This window comes from Camelus bactrianus, chromosome X (genome assembly GCF_048773025.1).
Source record: "Camelus bactrianus isolate YW-2024 breed Bactrian camel chromosome X, ASM4877302v1, whole genome shotgun sequence".
Lineage (NCBI taxonomy): Eukaryota > Metazoa > Chordata > Mammalia > Artiodactyla > Camelidae > Camelus > Camelus bactrianus.
In genome coordinates, this window is record NC_133575.1 from 80107687 (window position 1) to 80130034 (window position 22348).

At 39.4% G+C, this 22348-nt stretch overlaps 2 protein-coding genes across 3 annotated transcripts in view; both read right to left on the reverse strand.

Moving 5' to 3' along the window:
- NOX1 (NADPH oxidase 1) overlaps positions 1-22348 on the reverse strand; it is a 129471-nt gene that overhangs the window by 44072 nt on the left and 63051 nt on the right. The window lies entirely within an intron of this gene.
- The window catches only part of XKRX (XK related X-linked), a 58008-nt gene that overhangs the window by 17589 nt on the left and 18071 nt on the right, over positions 1-22348 (reverse strand). Inside the window, exon 3 of the mRNA XM_010969763.3 lies at positions 1-21681. This exon is cut by the window's left edge and continues 17589 nt beyond it. Within this exon, the coding sequence (XP_010968065.1) occupies positions 20936-21681 (746 nt within the window). The 3' untranslated portion in view covers positions 1-20935. The remainder of the gene's footprint in view (positions 21682-22348) is intronic.

A 22348-nucleotide genomic window follows, 5' to 3' on the forward strand; every position in this document is an offset into this window, starting at 1 on the left:
AGCTCCTCTCCATGTGTTTAGATGAATCAGATATCTTGAAGATATCTTCCCCTGAAGTCTTCTGAGCTGTGTGAGTGAGCTGTCCTCGATTCTTTCTTGGTGTGCAGCTGTCATTCTGGAACCTCCTTTCACCATCATTCTGGAGCTTCCCTTTTGCCTCTTTCTTATGCTGGATCCCCCCACCCACTAACCCAAGTCCTTCCTCTTTCTTGGTTTAAAACTCTTGTTTTCTATAACTCAATAATAAAAAAAAAAGAAACATAAAAAAAAACACTCTTGTTTTAAGCAAGAGATGCATGAAGGGTAAATTTTTGAGACCTCACTTGTCCCTCACACTTGATTGACAGCTTGGCTAGGTACAGGACTCTAGGTTTAAAATAATTATTCTTCAGAATTTTGAAGGCATTTCTGTTCATCTCCTAGTGTTCCAATGTTGATATTGAGAAATGCAAAGCAATTCTGATTCCTGATCCATCATATATGACGTGTTTTTATCTCTGGGAGCTTGTAAAATCTTTTTAACCCAACGTTGGGAAATTTTAGGGAGCTGTATCTTGTTGTGGGTCTATTTTTGTCAGTCGAGGATCTTTCAACCTGGAAACTCATAACCTTCAGTTTGGGAGAAATTCCTTGAACACATTAAACATTTTATTCCCTTCATTTTCTCTTCTCTCTAACTAGAACACCTCCTATTCAGATGTTGGACCTCTGGGACAGGTCTTCTAATTTTCAAATATTCTTTCTCCTATTTCAATCTTTGTCTTTTTGCTCTCCTTTCTGGGAGATTCCTTTAACTTTACCTTCAACATTCCTATTGAATTTTTCCTGCTGTCATATTTCTATCTCCAAAGAGCTTATTGTTATTCTGATTTTCCCTTATAAAGAGTACAACCCATTCTTGTTTATGTCTTAACTCTAGGAATACTAATGATACAGGAAAAATGTGGGCTGTGAGAGGATGGTGGTGTCCCAGGTCTCAGAGTGCCTGGGATGCGCCCCACCAAGTGAGGGTTCTTGGCTTCACGCAGGAAAGAATTCAAGAGCAAGCCATTGTTGAGTAAAAGTAGATTTATTCAGAGATGCACACTCCATAGAGTGAATGCAGACCGTCTCAAAAGGCCAGAGAGGCCACGAGGCAAGGGAGGTTGGTTAAAGTAAAAGTAGATTTACACACTCCATAGACAGAGTGAGGGCCATCTCAAAAGGCAAGAGAAAGGCCTGGGAGATACACATTCCATAGGTAGAATGCAGGCCATCTTACTCAGAAGGGAGAGTGGCCTCAGAGCATGGAGTCGTCTAGGAAAACTGAGATCGGCCAAGTGGTGTGAGGGTTGTTAGTTTTTATGGGCTCGGTAACTTCTTATGCTAACGAACAAGTGGGAGGATTATTCCAACCACTTTGGGGAAGGGGCTGGGAGTCCCAGGAACTGTGCCATCATCTACTTTTGACCTTTTATGGTCAGCCCTAAAACTGTCCTGGCACCTGTGAGAGTGCCATCTAGCATGCTGTTGTATTTCAATGAGCGTATATTGAAGCTCAAGGTCTACTGAAAATTGAATCTTCCACCATCTTGGTGCTAATTGCTGTGTCATTCTTTTAATGGCTGTGCCCTACCCCCTTTCCTCCTATCTCACTAACAACAGTTTTTTTTTTTTGTTTTTTAAAATCTTTTCTTCTCCATATGTAGTAGACACCTGGTGTACATTGCTTCACATCCTCTCAGCCCACCATTTAGCCCAGTCATTGCTGTGGCAATCAGTGCTTTGCAGGAGTAATCTGCCAGTGCCTCACTTGAGGTGTACCAAGAATTGCTTTACACCCTAGGGCTCTTCTGACCTACAGAGGTATGCTTGGGGAAATCAGTTCTGTGCTGCAGCCTACACAACCCAGAAGTGCAGGGTAGTTGATATCCTTGACCAATGAGGGCTGGGAGCCAGTGGATTAATGCTCTCCCTTTTCATAATACCCTATAAAAATCATCCCTCAGGATAATTCTGACGTAGGTTCAACATAGCCCCTCAGAAGATACTGGCAAGGTAGAACCCCAGTTGCCAACAGCAGTGATTAACTTGATAATGCATCCTTCCTTTCCTTCCCTATTTTACTATCCTAAGTCTCTCATTCTTGTCTCCTGGGATTACTTCCCAAAATTAACCAGCTATGGGCAAGCCTCTACCTGAAGCTCTGCTTTGGGGTAGAAGAAACAGACTGAGAAGTTCTGAATTATCCACTTTTGCTATGTTTATTTTGGCTTCTATCTTTCATATTAGAGACTTTCTTCAGATGTGTACTGATCTTTGACCACTGACTATAATTAGCAATGGAAACGAAAAAGCTGATTGGAAGTTCAAAGCCTGTAGTTGGTGTTTGTCAACTGTGACCTTACTGTAGGATAATGTAGTTGGGCCATTTCATTGGGGAACACTTGACATCAATATATTTAGGTCTTTCTTCCTGGGCTTTTCTGATTCTCCAGAGAAGGGTCTTCCAATCTCCTATCTGGAGGATACACACCTGGCCAACAGCTTTCTGGAAACTGAGTGGGGAAGAGGGCTAAAGTTATCAGCATTCAGTTTGTAAACATTCACTTAATCTCTCTGTTTCTGGTTGGATACCTTTGTCTTCAATGGTATCTGGAATCCCTCCTGTCTAGAGATTCTCTGTTTTACCTTTTCCAGAAAATAAATCTCCAATCTTTTGCCAGGGAAAAGGACAGTTGCCATGTGCATGGAATGTAGGAAGGATTCTGGAGATTTGCTTCTTAGACAGATTTTCAACCAATCCCCCTGTTTTTAGGCCCATCTTCATTCCCATTTTCAAAGCTGCTGTCAATTTCTGAGCCCTTTTGGAGGGCAGTGTAAATTGGTTTTTTTCTCACTATTGTTATAAGGTTCCACTTTCTCAGATCTGCTGAGTAAATTACCTACTTCACCACTTGCTTTCCAGCTTTAAAAATACTACCTTTGCTATCTTCTTTCCTATTCCCTTGGTTCTTGTGGGTTATGCCTTTTAAAAAATCCCCGCATTGTCATTTTTCACATATTCAACACACATATTCTGGATACCAATCCTTTTGTCTTGTTATCATTTTGCAAGTCATTTAAATGGGGCAAAAACAAATTCATATGTTCAATCTGCCATTTTGAGTGGAACCATGCTTTGCTTTTATAATTTAAAATACATATATTCACATACAAGTGAAAATTTCCAGAAGAGAAAAAGTCTAGTGGAAAACATCTTTTTGGTTCCAGAGTCTTTCCAGAACCCTTCGGGTCACACCTTTTAGACTACCACTGAAACATCGAGTCAGCTCTGGGGAAAAACTTTAATGAGCTGCAATACCCAGCATGTACCATGGATAGCAATAAATGAAATGGTACTGTGAAAATTTGCCATTATATCAGAAAGTGCTTTCAGTTTCTCTCTCAGCTTGCTAAGTCAGGGTCCCTGCAGAGGCTGAATAGATGATGCTTGTATGACATGATTCCAGGAAACAGTCTCACTCTCAAGTTTGTACCCTCCCTTCATTCTACCATTGCCAGCCTCCCTGGTGCCTGAAATCCTTTTAGCCAAAGACAGAAGCTTTCTTTTCACAGCTAGAGGACAGACTCTCTGGGAGAGGAATGTGATGACATATGGTTACAAGAAGCTATTGATGGGTGCAGAGACCACCAAGCCTCTAAGTATTTCAGGTCAGAGAGAGGGTACCTTGAAGAAAGTCTGGGAGTGCAAGAATAAGGGGAGGTCTAGAAAAAATCTTGGAACACTGGTAATGAACATTTTCTACTTCACAGTGTTGCCAACATTTTCTTCACACTTATGAAAAGTCAACATTTCAATTCTTAAGCCTGCCGACCTGCCACAAGATGGCAAGAGCGCCAAGGAGACACTTGGAGAAGCAGTGAATGCAAGTGAAGACTAGTGGCACAGATGAAAGAAGTGTCAACAACAATGACAATGATGTGTTTGTCTTTTGGATGCCTCCATTGGGCTTAGTTCAAAGCTGATAATAGTGAACAGAAAACAAGTACTTCAGGGAAGTATAAAGGTGCACATCTAATGTCCCATTCTGTCTTGTGTGTCCTGGCCTATGCCCTCCAGTCAGGGGCATAGGCAAGATCACATAACTGGGACAGACAGCAGACCATGTGGACTCATTTGCAACCAGGCTGTCAGGGCTGTTTAACATGTTTCAGAACCTGCCTCAGCTTCAGACAGCTTGGGACGTGGCTCATAACAAGCCAAGGCTTGCCACATTACTTCGTTCCTCATTACTGCCAGGCAACTCATTTGTTTTTAGCACAGGGTATGTAATAGGGAAAATAATAGGATGCCAGCTCTGGTATATATCTGTGGGATGAGCGGTGAAGGGTGTGAAGTAGCTCCAGTTCCATGAAGACCAGAGATACCAATTGGATCCTCACTAGCTCTGTGGAGAGATATAAAGAGGCCTGAACTCACACACTGGTGATGGGAATGCAAAATGGTACAGCCCCTATGAAGATGAATTTGTCTCTAGTAAAATTAGATAGGCACACATAAAGCAATCTCAATTTCCAGAAACTATTCCAAAGACATATTAGGAAAAAAAATGCAAAATGGCATGCGTCCTATATTTTCATTGTGACATTATTTGCAATATTAAAAGACTGAAAGAAACCCATGTATTGGAGTAATATATGGTTATAAAAAGGGATGAAGATAATCTTCATATATTGACAAAGAATGATCTCCAGGATACAGTAAGTGGTAAAAAGCAAGGCAGAGAACAGTTCCTACAGCGTGCCGCCTTTTCAGTAACAGGCGGTAGAAATACATACACATACATATACACACATATACATATTTGCTTATGTTTTCAACAAGGAGCTCAATAGTATAAACCAAACTCTTAAAAAGCTGGGGGAAAGAAGGAACAGAGTACAGTGATAAGAATGGAAGCCACCCTGCTAGGTTTCCAACATGATTCTAGATTTCTAACCTGGTATTCAATCTAGATTGGGAAACAGGAAAAGGAGCAGGGCCAGAGGTAGTCATGATGCCTAAGAGGCATCCAAATGCGTGGCAAACACACGGCCCAGAAAAAATGAGGGCACAAAGCAGCTTCCAACCTTGGTTGCTTTGTTAAAGTACAGAAACATCTGATTAGAGAAGCAATGCATAGGTTAAATTTTTAGAAAACAGCACAGAAAAGGGAAAAAAAAATCCATTGTAATCCCACTGCTTAAAGAGAACTACTATTAATGTTTAGCTTTTAAAAAAAGTTTAGCTTTACATGGTTCTAGACTTGTGCTTACTTCTTCCCCTTAACTTTGACATATAAATGTCAAATGTAATAATGAAGGGGGAAAAGCATTAAGTTAGGCAAAGTACTTCATTTTATATTGAAAAAAGCATTATTTATGATGAAAGCAAAATAACTATTTGTTAGATAGTGAAATATCAAAATATATAAAGAAAAACTATTCAGAGACACAAGAATATGGAAAAATTGTATTAATATTACCAAGGAAAGCACAGAAATTGGCTGTCAGTTTTGGGTGGAATAAAAAATAAATTCACCACTTGGAAGACTATAAAAAAAAGAATGGAAGCTAATCTCTGAATGTACCTTGTGATCTAGTTCTGATGTTGGAAGCATAATTAAAAATGAAATTAAGTCAAAAGAAAATAAAAAATAACCCTTAAAAATGGAAAACAAACAGAAACAAATGGCCTCACTGCATATCAAGTTGGCATAATCATACAAAGAAAAGAATAACATCAAGTGACTTTAAAAGACAGTATTTTGGCTATACATCCCTAGTGATATGTGGTCTAAGAACAAAATGAACCACAAAGAAATTTTAAACAGCTTTCAGTAGTCTTATTGTTAATAATAATATTGGCATTGTTATTTTGAAATTATTATTGCTTTATTTAGAATAAGCCAAATAAGTATGATGTTAATGTAGTTAGAAACCAAGATTATCAGGGTAAGAGAAAAAAGATAAAAATATAAAATAAAGAAATTGGGTAAAGCCCTGTACTACTGAGTTTGAACTGGAAATATCATTATGAACTCACGATATTTTTCATTTTTACAAATGTTTTCCCTAGCTCTAGCCAGTGAAAAGCCTAGACGCAATGACAACTCAACAGCAACTAATACCCTTAGCACACAGGCTTTGGTCTTTAAATACCATTTCCCACCTAAAGGAACCAGAGGCCCTTGGAGAAATGGCTATCCAGGTCTGAGTCAGTGAATGTCCAAGATAAGCCTGAGACCCTGTACCAGAAAGCAAGGGAGCTAACAAAGATGACTGGGATTCTGTCAAAAGGACAACAAGCCATTCTGAAGGGGATTTCACTGGCCAATGATGAAGACAATTTGTGCATTAAAAAGTAATGAGTGGACATCTGGTTTTAGCTCAGTCATGTTAGGAGCTTGGAAGTGGAATTGCTATCCTTACAAAAAAAAAGAGTTTACCAAAAATGATGGAGTAGGTAATTCCAGGGTTCCATCCCTCCACAAAGGCAACTAATAAGCTATCAGACTTTCAAAATCAACTTTCTGGGATCATTGGAATCTAGTAAAAACTCATACCAACCAAGGGAAAGCTTAATGAAGAAAGAAGATGCTGCATAGCAGGAAAAGGGGACTGTGGCATTTTTAAGTTGTATGCTTGCCATCCCTCACTCACCAGATTGGCAGCAGCTGTGAAAATAACAACCTATACTCCTGGTGCAGGTGGTTGTGCCAGAGGAAACAATATAGTCCTTATGCTCAAAGAATTGTGAATGTGTATTTTGACCTGTCTGGTAGTTGCCTAAAGGAAAATTACAAGGGTTGGCTGGTTTCTTCAAAAAACTAAAAACAGAACTACAGTGTGATTCAGTAATTCCACTCCTGGGTATATATCCAGAAAAAAACAAAAATACACTCACCTTAATGTTCATAGCAGTGCTATTTACAATAGCCAAGATATAGAAGCAACCTAAGTGTCCATCAACATATGACTGGATAAAGAAAATGTGGTATGTATACACAATGGAATAGTACTCAGCCATAAAAAAGAATAAAATCCTGCCATTTGCAACAACATGGATGGACCTAAAGAATATTATGTGTTATGCTTAGTGAAATAAGTCAGAGAATGGCAAATACCATATCATTTCACTTATATGTGGAATCTAAAAAAATAATACAAATGGCACATCAGGGGTATGAGATTAAGAGACACAACAGTGCTATATTATATAACACAGGGAATTATAGCCATTATCTTGTAATAACTTATAATGGAGTATAAACTGTAAAAATACTGAATCACCATGCTGTACACCTGAAACTACTATAATATTGTAAAGCAACTATACCTCAATAAAAATGAACTAGATCTCAAAAAAGAAACTTGCAATGATATGGCATTTAAAGAATTATTATATATAAAGATTTTTTAATTGCCTAACACATGCTAATTGTAATGGAGGAAGTAAAACTATGTAGAAAACCCCAAAGAATCTACAAAAAACTGCACAAACTAATAAGTGACTTTAGTGAGATAGCAGGACATAAGGTCAATGTCCAAAAGTTCGTTGCTGGGAAGATGGAGTAGACATATTTTTTCCTGTTCCTTTCACTAAGGACAACTAAAACCTCTGGAAATAAACAAACATAAGAAACCTCTGAAAGATGGAGATAAGAAGGCAGACAGGCTAGGGACCTGAGTTCTCTGGGTTTTCTTTTTGCTTCATATATCCTGGAGTGGAAGAAGCCAGCAACTTGGAAACACCAATGAGTATAGACAGAAAAAAAAAATGCAAAAAAAACAAAACCCAAAAAACAAACAAAACTCCAGCAGAAGCCTGCTGTCTTTATCCAGTGGACTAGGCAAGGGGCAGCCTAACAAGACAGAAAATTTTTAGAGAACAACTGCTCTATTCCAGCCAAACACAACAGGAAAAAAAAAACGTGATCTCACCCCATCTAGACTTTCACCATCACTAGATGTAACAAGGTACTATGAATGAATGAGAGAGAAAGAGAAAGAGAGAGAAAAGGGAGGAGAAAGGAAGGAAGGAAGAGAAGGAGGGAGGGAGGAAGGATTGGATTATAGCCCAAAGAATAAAATATCCATGATGCAAATAAATGATTGAACAAATAAATAAATGGGGGAGAATAGACAAATTCCCCATACAGATAGAATTTCAAATAATTTATGTAGATAATGCCTCCTTACCGAGATGGAACTTAACTGCCCACCCCTTGAGTGTGGGCTGCTCTTAGTGACTTGCTTATAAAGACTAGAGTATGGAAGGGGGGCAGATAATATTACAGCAGAGAAACCTGGCAAACACTACCTCAGCCAGGTGATCAAGGTTACCACTGGTGATAAGTCATGTTGATAGCATATATCTTTCATATGATGTGGTGAAAAGAGTACTTTTCCTCTGTAGTCTTTCTCCTAAGAACACATAAGCCCAGTCTAACCACAAGAAAAATATTATACAAACCCCAGTTGAGGGACATTCTACAAAATACCTGACCAGTACTTCTCAGAACTCTCTAGGTCATTAAAAACAAGGGAAGTCTGGGAAACTGTTACGGACCAGAGGAAGCGAAGGAGACATGACAGTTAAATGTAATGTGGTATCCTGGGTAGGATCCTGGGACAGAAAAGAGGGGTTAGGGAAAAATTAGTGATATCTGAGTAAACAATGGAGTTTAGTTAATAACAGTGCATCAATAATGGTTTCTCAGTTGTGACAAATGTATCATAGTAATGTAAGATAGATGTTAAAAATAGGGGAAACTGAGTGAGGGGTATATGAGAACTCTTTGCAACATTTCTGTAAATTTTAAGCTAGTCTAAAATTAAAAGTTTATTAAACAAAGAATAATGACTGCATTGGATTGAAGCACGTCCAACATAAAATTACATAAATTCATACTGATGCTAAAAAGCAAAGCAAAATGAAACAAAACCTTTGCTGAGCACCATTGGAGACTGCTAAGGCAACAACTTATTCCTCAGAAGACCAAGAGAAAACAAAGTATTTATCCTGGCTTTCCTTGTATAAATTGCCTCAGATTAAGCAAATAGCTGATGAGGGAAAGTTCTTTTTTATAGAAGAACTTTAGCTAATAAATGCAGAAGAAATGTTAGTATTAGAAGAATCACCATTTTGCCATTCTATAATGATCTAGGCAACGGTTATTTGGTAAAAGGTTGATGGAGATCTTCACAATAGGGGTATAAGCTGGCATCATCTAAACCCACTGATCAATCTTAGCGTCAATCAAAATGAGATATGCAGACATAATGCACCTTATAATGTAAAAAATTGATACTAAATCTAATCAAATCGCTGGATCTAACTAAGAGTTCACAGGAAATATAAGTGACAGAAGAGCAAGTTAAACAGTATCATAAGGAAGCAATTGGCCAAATCCATAGTGCAGGATAGTCTACAGAAAAAAATGACCTAGTTTCCTCAACAAGTCAGTGACATAAAAAAGGGAGGATGGACTATTACAAAATAAGAGAGACGGTAACTATTACCCAAGTGTGATGGGTGGATCTTGTTTGGATCCTGATCTGAATAAACCAACAGTACAAAGACATTTTGAAAACAATTGAGAAAATATGAATATGGACTGAGAATTAAGGAATTATCATTAATTTTGTTGAGTGTGATGATGACATAGTACTTACGTGCATTTCTTAATATATTTCACAGTTATAGAATGCACATCAAAGTAATTACTGTGAAACTTTCTTCAAAATCTTCCAGCCAGATGAAAAGAAAAAATAATTGGAGGCTTGATGAAATAAGAATAGCAAGATGATAAATGTTGTAACTGGGTGATGGTACATGAAAGTATATTATAGTTTTCTCTCTTCTTTTATGTACGTTTGAATATTTTTATAAGTTGTTTTTGAAAAGAAGTATGGACTAGAGGTATGAGCCCTAGATTCCATTCTGATTTACCCTTAATTAGTTGTGTGATCCTGGCCAAGTCAGTTCATTACAGTACCTTAACTCTTTCCTTAATAACTTAGAAATTATAACTGATAAAATGATGATAAAATTTATCACATCTAACATATGTCTAGAATTATATCAAGTAGTAAAAAAGCACAAAGAACTTCATATATCCCACTTATTCTCCAGGCATCAGGGTTGAGGTGGGGGAGCAGGAGGAGAAGAAATATGGCTTTGGAAATGTAGAATATTATATAGAAGAAAATTATCACTTCTAATCCCATCACACAGAAGAAACACATTAAGATCTTGGTGTGTATTTATACACCTTCCAGACATTTTACTATCCATATATACACGTCTTTTAAAAAAAAAATTTTGGACTATATTGTATGTGTTTTTTTGTGGCCTGGTTTTTTCTATTTGTTTTGTTTTGTTTTTTGGTCCCTCTGTGTATGTACTATTACACCCTTTGGGTGATCATACTAAAGTATATCAAAACATTATAGATATGTAAACATAACCTTGTTTAGTTTCTTTTTTCCCCCCACAGCTATTTGATTAATTACAATCAGCCCTTTAATGAATATGTACCATTAATGGTCATCTCTGGTTTGAACTCTTGGCAGCTGGTCTCTTGACATCTAGTTTTACACTCGTCTAATCCATCCTTCACACAACACCAAAGTGATCTTCCTGAAATAGCCTTAACTACCTCTGCTCAGAAACATTCAGTGCAAGAGGTTATGTACTGTATGATTCCATACAGACGACATTCTCAAAAAGACAAAACTATAGGGAAAGAGAACAGATCAGTGGTTGCCAGGGATTAGAGGTGTGGGAAGGGTATGACTACAAAGGGGTAGTATAAGGGAATTCTTTGGGGTATTGGAACTGTTCTGTGTCCTGATTGCAGTGGTGGTTACACAAATCTCTACATGTGTCAACATTCATAGAACTATACATTATCCAAGAATGTCAGTTTTTCAGTATGATGCTTTCTTAAAGCCTTAAGTAATTCCCCATTGCTTACAGATTCAAATTCAGGATTCTTAGCCAATATATGTAAGGCACCTCCACAGTTCCCCCACCTCCCACTCTACCTTTCTAACTTCATCTCTCCCTGAGCCTCATCTCTAATGCACACTATATTTCAGCCACACTGCGACTACTTCCTGTTTAGTGAACATATATGTCATGGGCCTTGACAGCTTTTTTTTAATTGAAGGATAGATTGATGTAAAATATTGTATTAGCTCCAGGTATACAGCATATTAATTCGGTATTTTTATACATTACAAATAATCACCCTAAGTCTAGTTACCATCACCATACAAAGTTATTATATTATTGACTATATCCCCCATGCTGTACATTACATTCCATGACACTTATTTTATAACTGGAAGTTTGTAACTCTTAATCTCTCTCACCTATTTCACTTATCCTGTATCCTGCCACACCCCTCCCCTCTGGCAACCACCAGTTTCTTCTCTGTATCTGAGTTTGTTTCTGTTTTGTAATTTTTTTTTTCATTTGGGATTCCACATATAAGTGAAATCATACAGTATTTGTCTTTTCTTGTCTTATTTTGCTTAGCATAATATCATCACATTCCAGCCATTTGATATGACATTGCCTGGCAGTGTCAGGCAATGACATATAAGCAACATTCATCCTTTTTTTGTGACTAATATTTTATTGTGTGTGTGTGTGTGTGTGTGTATCTCACATCTTCCTTATCCATTCATCTATCAATGGACACTTACACTGCCTCCATATCTTGGCTATTGTAAATAGAGCTGCAATGAACATAGGGGTGCATGTATCTTTTCTAATTGGTGTTTTTGTTTTCTCCAGAAAAATACCCAAAAGTGGAATTGCTGGATTGTATGATAGTTCTATTTTTAATTTTTTGAGGAACTGCCATACTGTTCTACATGGTGACTGTACCAATTTACATTCCCACCAAGAGTACACAATGGTTCCTTTTTCTCCACATCCTCACCAACGCTTGTTATTTGCTGTCTTTTTGATTATAGCCATTCTAACAAGAGTGAGGTGATATCTCATTGTGGTTTTCATTTGTATTTCCTTGATGATTTAGTGACATTGTGCATCTTTTCATGTCTATTGGCTATCTGTATGTCTTTTTTTAAAAAAATGTCTATTCAGGTCCTCTGCCCACTTTTTAATCAGGTTGTTTTTTTAATGTTGAGTTGTATGAGTTCTTTGTATATTTTAGATATTAACCCTATATTGTATATATCATTTGCAAATATCTTCTCCCATTCAGTAGGCTGTTTTATTTTGTTGAGTTTCCTTCACTGTGCAAAAGCTTTTTATTTGATATATTCCCATTTGTTTATTTTTGCTTTTGTTTCCCTTGCCTGAGGAGACATCCAAAATATCGCTATGACTAATGTCAAAGAGCATACTGCCTGTTTTCTTCTAGGAGTTTCATGGTTTCAGGTCTTACATTTAAGTCTTTAATCTATTTTGTGTTTATTTTTGTATATGATGTGGGAAAGCAGTCCAGTTTTCCTAATACCATTTATTGAAGAGGCTATCTTTCCTCCCATTGTATATTCTTGCCTCCTTTGTCGTGGACTAGTTGACCATTTAAGTGTGAGTTTATTTCTGAGCTCTCTATTCTGCTCCATTGATATATGTCTGGTTTTGTTCCAGTACCATACTGTTTTGAATACTGTAGCTTTGTAGTATAGTCTGAGGTCAGGGAGTGTGATTCCTCCAGCTCTGTTCTTCTCTCAAGATTATTTTGGCTATTTGAGGTCTTTTGTGTTTTCATATGTATTTTTAGAATTATTTGTTCTAGTTCTGTGAAAAATGCTATTGGTATTTTAATAGAGATTGCATTGAATTTGTAGATTGTTTTGGGGATTATGGTCATTTTAACAATATTAATTCTTCCAATCTATGAGCACAGTATATCTATTTGTGTCGTCTTCATTTTCTTTCATCAATGTCATAGTTTTCCAAGTACAGGTCTTTTATCTCCTTAGTTAGATTTATTCTTAGGTGTTTTATTCTTTTTGATATAATTGTAAGTGGGATTGTTTTCTAAATTTCCCTTCTTTATAGTTAATTGTTATTGCATAGAAACACAATAGATTTCTGTATATTAATTTTGTATCCGGCAACTTTACCCAATTCATTTGTTTGTTCTAATAGTTTATTGGTGGTCTTTAAGGTTTTCTATATATAGTATCATGTCATCTGCAATAGCTCTGTGTCATTGCTTGTTTGTTCCCTCTGTTAAAATGCACCCCCACCCACCACCAATGGCAACTCTACTTATCCTTCAAGGCTCTCAGTCCCAATTGAATCTTTCCTCAGTGCTCTCACAGCACTTTGCTTATATCTCGTTGCCTTCACTGACAGGTATTATAGAGAAAGCCTAAACAGAAGCAGTCTCCAATGATTAGGCAATAAAACCCCAAACCTCACTCATTCACTTAGTGACAAGCATCTGCATTCCTTCCTTCCATTGCTGTCTCAGTCAATGCCACACTGGTTTTCAGGCCAGGCTACCCCTGTAGACTTCAGATTTGTCCTGTTATTTACCTGCCTATCCTTCAGATCCCAGCTTCAACTTCATTCCCAATTAATAAATTCCTGCTTTTCTGCTCTGGCACTGAATTCCTGGCTTGGCCACTTAAGCAAACATGAGTCTTCCCTGACACTCCCAGAGACGTTCTAGTTTACTGACCTGGCTATGCCCATTCAGTCCCACTTTCCTGGCTGGAAGACAAGGCAGCTTACCTAGCAGGTGTGAGTACCTGGGGCCAAGGCTTACAGGAGGAATCTCTCATTGGCAAGGGAGACAATCCAATGGGAAAGAGCAAATTGAACAGTCAAGTGAGACAGGCAGAGGTTTGTACACCAGAGAAGCAGAGCCAAATGGATCAGGAAAGCAAGGAGGCACTGGAACCTAAAGCCAAGAATATGAGCAATGGAAGACAGGAAAGCATATAGACAAGGCTAAGCCATCGCCTAATTTGGGTAAATATTAGAGATAAGGGTCCTTTGTTCCCCTCTGTGAATGTACTTGCCCCATTTAAAGAGCCAACGATGAGTGTAAAATACCCATTAACTTCAGTCCTACCCAGTCCAGACCATGAGACCAACATCTATGTGAGGCAGTGTAGTAGAATGCAAAGAATATGATCTTTGGAATCAAAAAGACCAGGATTTAAATTCTGGCTCTTTCCCCTAGTAGTTGTGTGACCTTAGGTAAATCACTCTCAGCTTTAGTTTCTTCATCTGAAAAATGGAGACAGATATCATCTACTTCAGAGGACTGTTGTGATGATGAAATAAAATTATGTAAATGATCCAACATGGACCTTGGTATCTAATAAGCACTCAACAGATGACAGCCCACTTCATTCATGGGTACCTATCATAATTTGCCTTATATTTCTAGTTAGTTGTATAGAGTACATCTCTCTCCAACCAGATTTTAAACTTGTTGGGGGCAGACACTGTGCGTAAATTGTTTTTTACATATATTTACTTTTTAATATAATATATTTTTCAGATTTCAAACATCTAAAATTATACAAAATTCAAATATTGCAAGCTACTTAACACAAAAGAAATCCCTAATCATCTCTGCAACCTCCTCAACCAGAGAACTGCTGTAAAGAGTTTGGAGCACTTTCCTCCAGCTCCTCCTACCACCATATTGTTGTTTGTTTTGTTTTCACAAAAATCATCATTGTTAAAATATGATTTTCAAAATGTTCAAAAAAATTCATGCAAATAGAGTGTGTGCATGTGTCAAAGTTTAATTTTAACTCATGAAGGAAACCAGCAGGATGGCAAAGTTAAATCAAAAGAGGATATGAGAACTGGTAGTTTATATATAGTCAGTTAAAAAACAAAGAAATGCAAAAATAATATTGCTAAGTTAGAATTAAAGCCGATTAATGTCCAACAGGGCAGTATGAACTAAAATCGTGGTGTCTTCTTTAGGTGGACAGAAAATGTCATTGCATCTTATCAGTTTCACAGAATTGTAAAATGACTGAATCCAATCATGCCAAATTACACTTCTCTAGACCTAGAGAGTCAGATGACACCCAAACAGGCCTATTAGAAAATGCTTTTTTTTTGTTTCACATTTTTTTTATTTTATTGAGTTATAGTCATTTTACAATGTTGTGTGAAAATGCTCTTAATGTGACATTAAAGCATCAAGTAATCATCTCTTTCCTTTGTATTAGTTTCCTAGTGCTGCTTTAATAAATCACCACAAACTAGGTGGTTTTAAAAACCAAATTTTCTTACGGTTCTGCTGAATGGAAATCCAAAGCCAGTTTCACTGGGCTAAAATCAGTGTCGACAGGCCCTGCTCCTTCTAGAGGCTCTATGGGAGAATCTTATTTCCTTGCTTTTAACAGCTTCTAGAACTGCATTTCTGTGTGTGGCCCCTTCCTCCATCTTTAAAGACAAAAGTGCAACATCTTCAAATACCTGTGCCTTCTCTCTATGAGGACCTTTATGATCATATCTAGCACACCTGGATAATCCAGGGTAACTTCCCATTTCAAGGCCAACTGATTAGCAACCTCAGTTGCCCCTTAATTCTCCCTTGCCATGTAACATAACATATTCACAGGTTATGAGGATTAGGACAAGATTTCGGGGGCAAGGTGGAAGGAAGTGATCATCATTCGTCCTATCACACCCTTGTTTCCAAATTTTGAGTAGTTCTTCAAACCTTATCCTATATATTTTGTTCTCCAACTTGCTTTTTTAACCTATCTTTTCACTCAGCACATGCTGTATACACCCACTCCATTCTTCTTAATGACTGGACAAAACTTCAGGAATGGAATTGCCAGAATTTAATCATTTCCCTATGGATGAAAATTTAAGTTGCCAATTTTTCATTTACAAACTGCCTCAGTGAACATTCTTGTACATATCTCTCTGCTCAACTGTGGCTGAAAAATTCCTAGAGGTTAAAATTCTGAGATAAAAAGTATACCCGTTTAATTTTGACAAATACTGACAAATTGCCTTCCAAAAACTTGTGCCAATACTTTACTCTCATACCAGTAATGTATGGAGAGTGCCTGTTAATCTCTAATATTACTTACACTCAATATTTTGGACTCACTTGTCTTTTAGCATCTATATAGCACTTTCAGATATCAGCAAAGGTTTTCCAGGCACAAAATAAGAGTTTAATAATTGTCTGATTAATTGAATTGAAAGTTAGAACAATGCAAATCCATGTGTACAACTCAGAGGGCTTGTTCTAACAATGACACAGTGGTACGAGAGCTAATACGTGTTAAGTGTGCCTTGAATTTTATAAAGTGCTATTTCTCTTCATGGAAATGTGTTTTCACATGTAGTTCCCATATCTCACACAGGTTGGCCTTGCTACTTCCTGGGTTCACATGGTATATGCTTTGTTGCCAAGGCTCATAACATACTCTCACTGTGCACCTCAGAGGCTCTAAGGTCTAAAGTGTGTGACTGATGGTGCCAGTCCTTCAGGAGGAAAGGCAGGATAAGATTATGGGCATATGCGTCCCCTGGATAGTAACTGTGTGGCTGAACCACACTGACTCCATTTTGTCAGCTCCACCTGAGGCCCGCAGTCCTACGCCCTTCCCTCTTCGCATGACTGAACTTCAGCATAACTCACAAGGAATGCACCCAAGCCAGATGAGTTCCCTATCAACTTTTACCCTGCTTTCATCTGATATGAAGAGTTTAAGAATGCCTTTTGCTGACACAGGTGGTTAATGGTCATGAGACCCCTGCGGGGGAGGAAAAACACCCAGTTTGCAACAGTGTGGACATGCTTTTCCCTTGGTAGTCAGATTCTCTTTTTATCTTTCAGCGGTGCAGTGCACAGTGCAGCTGAGAATACCTCTGAATTGTTGCTCACTCGATCCTGCCTAGACAGAAGTTACCCACAATAAACTTCATAATTGCACTTTATGGAGCTGCCTGCTTCATTTTTCAGTCTTAAAGTTCCTTCTCAGTTTGGAGGATATTATTCAATATCCCCACCTCCCAACAATAATAAAGCCCAATAGCAAAAGCTTCAGAGAAGGAGGATCCCCACTCTTTGGTAAATATTTTGGAGGGTCCAGAGTCAAGTGATTTGATACTAAAGGATTTCTCAGAGACAGAGCCTTATTGATTTAGATGGAGTATTTGGGGGAGTACCCTACAGCCACCCACCTCAACCCTGCCCCAGGAAGCAGCAATCAATTCTGTAACACCAAGGACTATGACCTTGTGAGGTGCAGGCATGAGAGGGTAGCTGAAAGAGCACTCAAGGTTGACCCAGGCTCTCAGGACTGTGACAGCTCCTGGAGGGGCGTTATTCAGCACTGTCCCCATTCCCTGGCCTGCTCTAGAACCAAGACTCAGCTTCTCAGCAGGAGTAAGAGCAGTGTTGGCAAGACAAAGTATGACAGCATGAGCTTCAGCACCACCCTGCTCTGACTGCTTGTTTCTGGAGGAAATATTCATACAAACCTGCCTGGGAATTGCTCCTTCCTGTTTTATTCCCACAACCAGGGTCTGGAAGGTGTGTGTTTAAGAACATAGAGGAGACAAATCCTGAAACTAGAAAGGAAATGAGTCCTTCCACCATCCTTCCCCTCCCCCCAACCCCACTTCCCAACCCTCCCTGTTTCCAACCTTCAAGTCCATGTGAACACACGCTCAGTTTTCATCCCAGGCCTTTTAGGACTTGACCCTTCTCTAGAGTGGATTGAATGGTGCCCTTTGATAAGGAGTATTTGTGAGAAAGCCTGCTTGATATGAACCCAGCCATAGCCCATAAAATATTGCTGAAAGCACTAACATATTAAAATAGTTTCACAAAGGACCTAAGAGGACTCAGAGGTTTGTGTCATGATCAAGAGTATAAACTCTGGCCGGGGAGGGTATAGCTCAGTGGCAGAGCACATGCTTAGCATGCACGAGGTCCTGGGTTCCATCCCCGGTACCTCCTCTAAAAAATAAGTAAGTGAACCTAATTACCCCCTAAAATAAAAAATAAATAAGATAAAATTTTTAAAAAAGAGTGTAAGCTCTGGAGTCAGAGTGCCCAAGAATGAATCCTGGTTCTGACACTAGCTGTGACCTTAGGCAGATCACTTCACTTTTCTGTACCTTCGAATCTTTTTTTTTATACAATGGGGAATAACAGTATCTACCCTCATAAGAGTTGTTTTCAAGGCTGAATCAAACAATGTATATAAAGCACCATGCCAGATATATAGTAAGTGCTCATAAATATGAGCTAGTGTTTAATTCTCTTGCAGTGCCTCATGGTTCTATGCCCATAGTCTTTAAAGCATTTGTGGCGCAAATGAAATTGACAACGATTCATTTAATCCATTTCCCCAGCATGTTCACTTGGCCTACTGAATTTCCAATGACATGAGAATAGCTGTTGCTACCATGGCCTAGCTTTCCCCCCTGAACTTCATGGTTCTGCACTCCTATTCCAAGACTCATTTGCTGGCCCCATCTCTGGCCCGCCTCCCACTCAGTTAGACTTGCCCCTACACAAGTACCAGTGTGGCTTTAAGATTTCAGAGGGTAAAAAGAGAGTAGTCAATTAAAGAAGTGTTTGCAGGTAGAAAGGAGCACGTTCCTCTGCCCGACCACCCATATCCCACAATTCCTTCATCTCTGGTGTATCTAAAAGATTGCTGTGGAACAGAAAGACCACCACCTATAGGAGGTTCCGCATGTTCATTTGTATAATGTACCCCTGGAGTCTCTTCTCCCTGGGTAAGGGTAGCAGGTTTTTCCGGTGGAAGCTGCTCTACAGACCTCGCCCTAAACTCTCTGCATTCCTGGGATATTAAGTCACTGAGGCTGGAGAGGATACACGGCGGGAAATGCTCCTGGTCCAGCACGAGGCACATCTCTCAGCCTGTATATCTCCACGCCAGCTCTAATTGGCTTGCCTGGCTCAGTGTGTGTCTCTATGTTCTCATAGCACTGGCCCCTGAAGGAGTTGACTCACATGGCTTTTATGGACCAAATTATAGTTCCGCACACTCTTGCTCTTAATGGAAGGCATATTAACCACTGGGGAGAAATTCCTGCTTGAATTCCAAGGGGACAGTGTGTTCTTCTGGAGGTTTGGTAGATTATTTCTTTCAAATGCACCTTGAATAACACTCAGAGGACAGCAGTGTGTGCTTTTTATGACAACAACCTAAGTCTCCATCATGAAAGATGAGGATGAGGGATGAGGGTGTTAGACTGAAAAAGGAAATCTCCACTACTTCAAAGCAAGTCACTTCGCTCTCCCCCAAATTAAAGTTCCAATCGTTTTAGCCCTAAACAGTGCTTGAAGATGGGAAAGCTTCACTAGACATGTCAGGAAATAGGACAATTCTGGCTCAGAGCCCTGCCACTTAGAAGAGGGAGCTCTTCCAACAAAATGTCCTGACATGGGATAAGAGGAGGGGAAGTGGCTAAAGATAAATTCCTAACGTGATCCCAAGAGTAAAACTGGATGAGAATGAAAAGCCTTAGGTTAGATTGTTCACAATTCCTCACAGCATTGTGATGGTCACAACTGGTACGTGCTACCTGGAGTTCTTCTCACTTTTCTGGTGTGTGAGGGGCAAGCATCAGTTAGGTAAATGCTGGGGGACTCGGTCCCAACAGGCAGTGGCCATAGTAACTTCAACCCCTTGGTAACTTTAGAGGCATCCAGCTGGCATGCTCATCAAAATACCCAACAAATATGAGATCTAAACACTAAGATAATTAAGAAAGAGAGACCTGCATTCATCCATTGGGGGTGTGGCAACGAACAGACAGCTGATAAGCATAGGCTCCTTATTAGAAAATAAAATCGTGTGGGCAGAAAGCAGTACTGATGATGATTTAAGGCGATCAGACCTGGTTTCCTTCCTCTGCCTTCACTCTGCCTTGGAGTGTGAGCCACTGTCCCAACCCCAAAAAACATAAAAGTGATGTCCAAGTTATTTTTACCTTCTCTCTTCCCTAAAAAGTCAAATCAACAAAATACTCAGGACAGTAGGAGACACAAAGCAATCTTCATTTCTTCCACACTTTAGAAACATTTTCAATTACAGTTGAGCTTCTCTGAGATCCACATCAATTTTGGTAAAAGAGCACAGAAAAAGCCAGGTTGGAGGAAATCCCTGATAATGAGGCATGAAGCTTTGACTCAACCAATCCACTCAACATGCTGGAAGCCCATGCAGGTCCCTGAGATAAAGAGTCATTCTGGTTTACACCTTTAAGGAATCCTACTCTGCACTCCCTCCTCAGAGCATGCCTTTGAAGGGCCACTGACAAGTAAGATCCTTGATGAATGATCACAAGTAAAATCCTAATGGAGAACTAACTCATTTGGGGAGCAGCTCTTTTAATAGTAGGGGTTTTCCTCTTAATCAGAGTTTCTCATTGGCATTAAAAGACCCCAGCCACGTTCACAGTTACAGGTTCCACATTAGTCAGACCATTTCCTGGGAGGCACCCATAACCAGTAAGCAGTCACACCCTCTGATCAGTCAAGATATATTCTGGTGGGATTTGGGGCCTTTCGGCTCAGCCTATGGAAAGGTCAGTAATGCTCAAGCAAATGAGCAGAGCTTAAAGGTCAGAGAACCTTAGGTGTGTGGAGGTAAGTCATCCCAGAGGGCAGCCAGACAGCTGACTTGGGTGGGAGGGATGTGAATGATATCTCTGACCCTCCCAGGTATACAATGGCTACCTTGGTATCCAAACATAGCAGTCAATCTTAAGGAAATCAAATCTATTTAGGGGCTGCTCTTTCTTCTGATAGGATTACCAGAAAACTCAAAACAATGTCCTGGTGGGTCCTCACCCATGAGCCTCGTAGTCTCCTTCAATTTCCCAGTTGCTCTTGGCAGTTTCCCCAACCCATTCCCACATACCCAGAAGACAGAATCAGACAGTGCTTTGCCTTTCTTCAGCATCAACAGATGGCTCTGAGTTCTCAACCCTGCCCCGAGGATGTCGGTGGCAGCAGACACAGTGGAGGTAATCCACTACATTGTGGGTGAAGAGTGAACGCAATGGGTGCAAGTACTGGAAGAAAAGGAGCATAAAGCCAATGGAAATCAGATAAGCAATAATGAGCTGCAAGGCAATCAAGGAATGACAGTAATTCAGTAACACTTTCACGCCAAAGAACTTAAAAACTAAGACCATGATCACATTCTCTATCAATCTCACACTATAGTGAAGGCCCATATGTCCCCAGTTCTGACCTTTCTCAACAAGGTCCCTGTCTGCCAACTTCAACTGCAAAGCCGACCAGCAAGAGAAATTGATGCCAGCGTAGAGGACAGTAACAGAAATCAACACCATCAGGGTGCCGACCCGGCTGAAGTTTTTCTCAATGTTATTGGGCATCTGGGCCCCACTCCTCCAGAACTTAACCCAGGGCTCAAAGAGGATGATCAGGAAATTGAGCAATAAGAAGGGCACAGCCTTCAATTTCAAGGTGGCTGAGAAGAGCACCAGAATCAGAAGGCGGGAGGTGATCTCCAGTGTCCGCCAAATGGTGATGCAGAGGACTTCTAGTGGCCCCAGGCGAATCTTGTATTCATCGTACTTGATCTGGATAGCCAACATATTGCAGAGGGTAGCCCCATAGGTGACAGATATCAGGGAAAAGACCATTAGCACAGCTGTAAGAAAAAAAAATAAAACAGAAAAAATAGACAATCAGTCAATGTTGGTGAAGTCTATATTCTGACCCAGAGGTTCAGAGAGATGACAGGTGAGACTTGACGGGCCCAGTTAAGAGCAAATCTAAGTACGAATACAGCTACATAAACAAATAACATGCACAGAAAGAAAATGGAAAGAAACTAAATTTTTTGTGGTAAGGGTTGTAGCAGTTTTTAATTTTTTCTACATTTCTCTAGTGTCTAAATTCCCCAAGAAATTAGAAAATGACCATGTACTGCAATACTTATACAATCATAGAAACATACAAAATGAAGTTTTTTTAAAAAGTGGGTCTCTGAACAAGCATTGAGAGGCACTAACACAAGAAGAGCACATATAAAGGGATGGGCAGCATCTACCCGATGAAACAAGGTTCTGAGGAAACAATGGAGGAGGCAGAAAGAACTCTATCCGGAAGAAAACCCAGTCTTAGAAGACTCATAGAGAATGCCTTTGGTTATAGAAGTCCCTTCTTTGATGAATATCTTTCCCAAGGAGCTAATCTTGTTTGTGTGTGCTTCTAAAATGTGTCAAAATATATACTGGAAATCCCATGAGGGCAGAAGGGACCAGGTCTATTTTGCTCACTGCTGCATCCCCGGAGCCTAACACACTGCCTAGAGT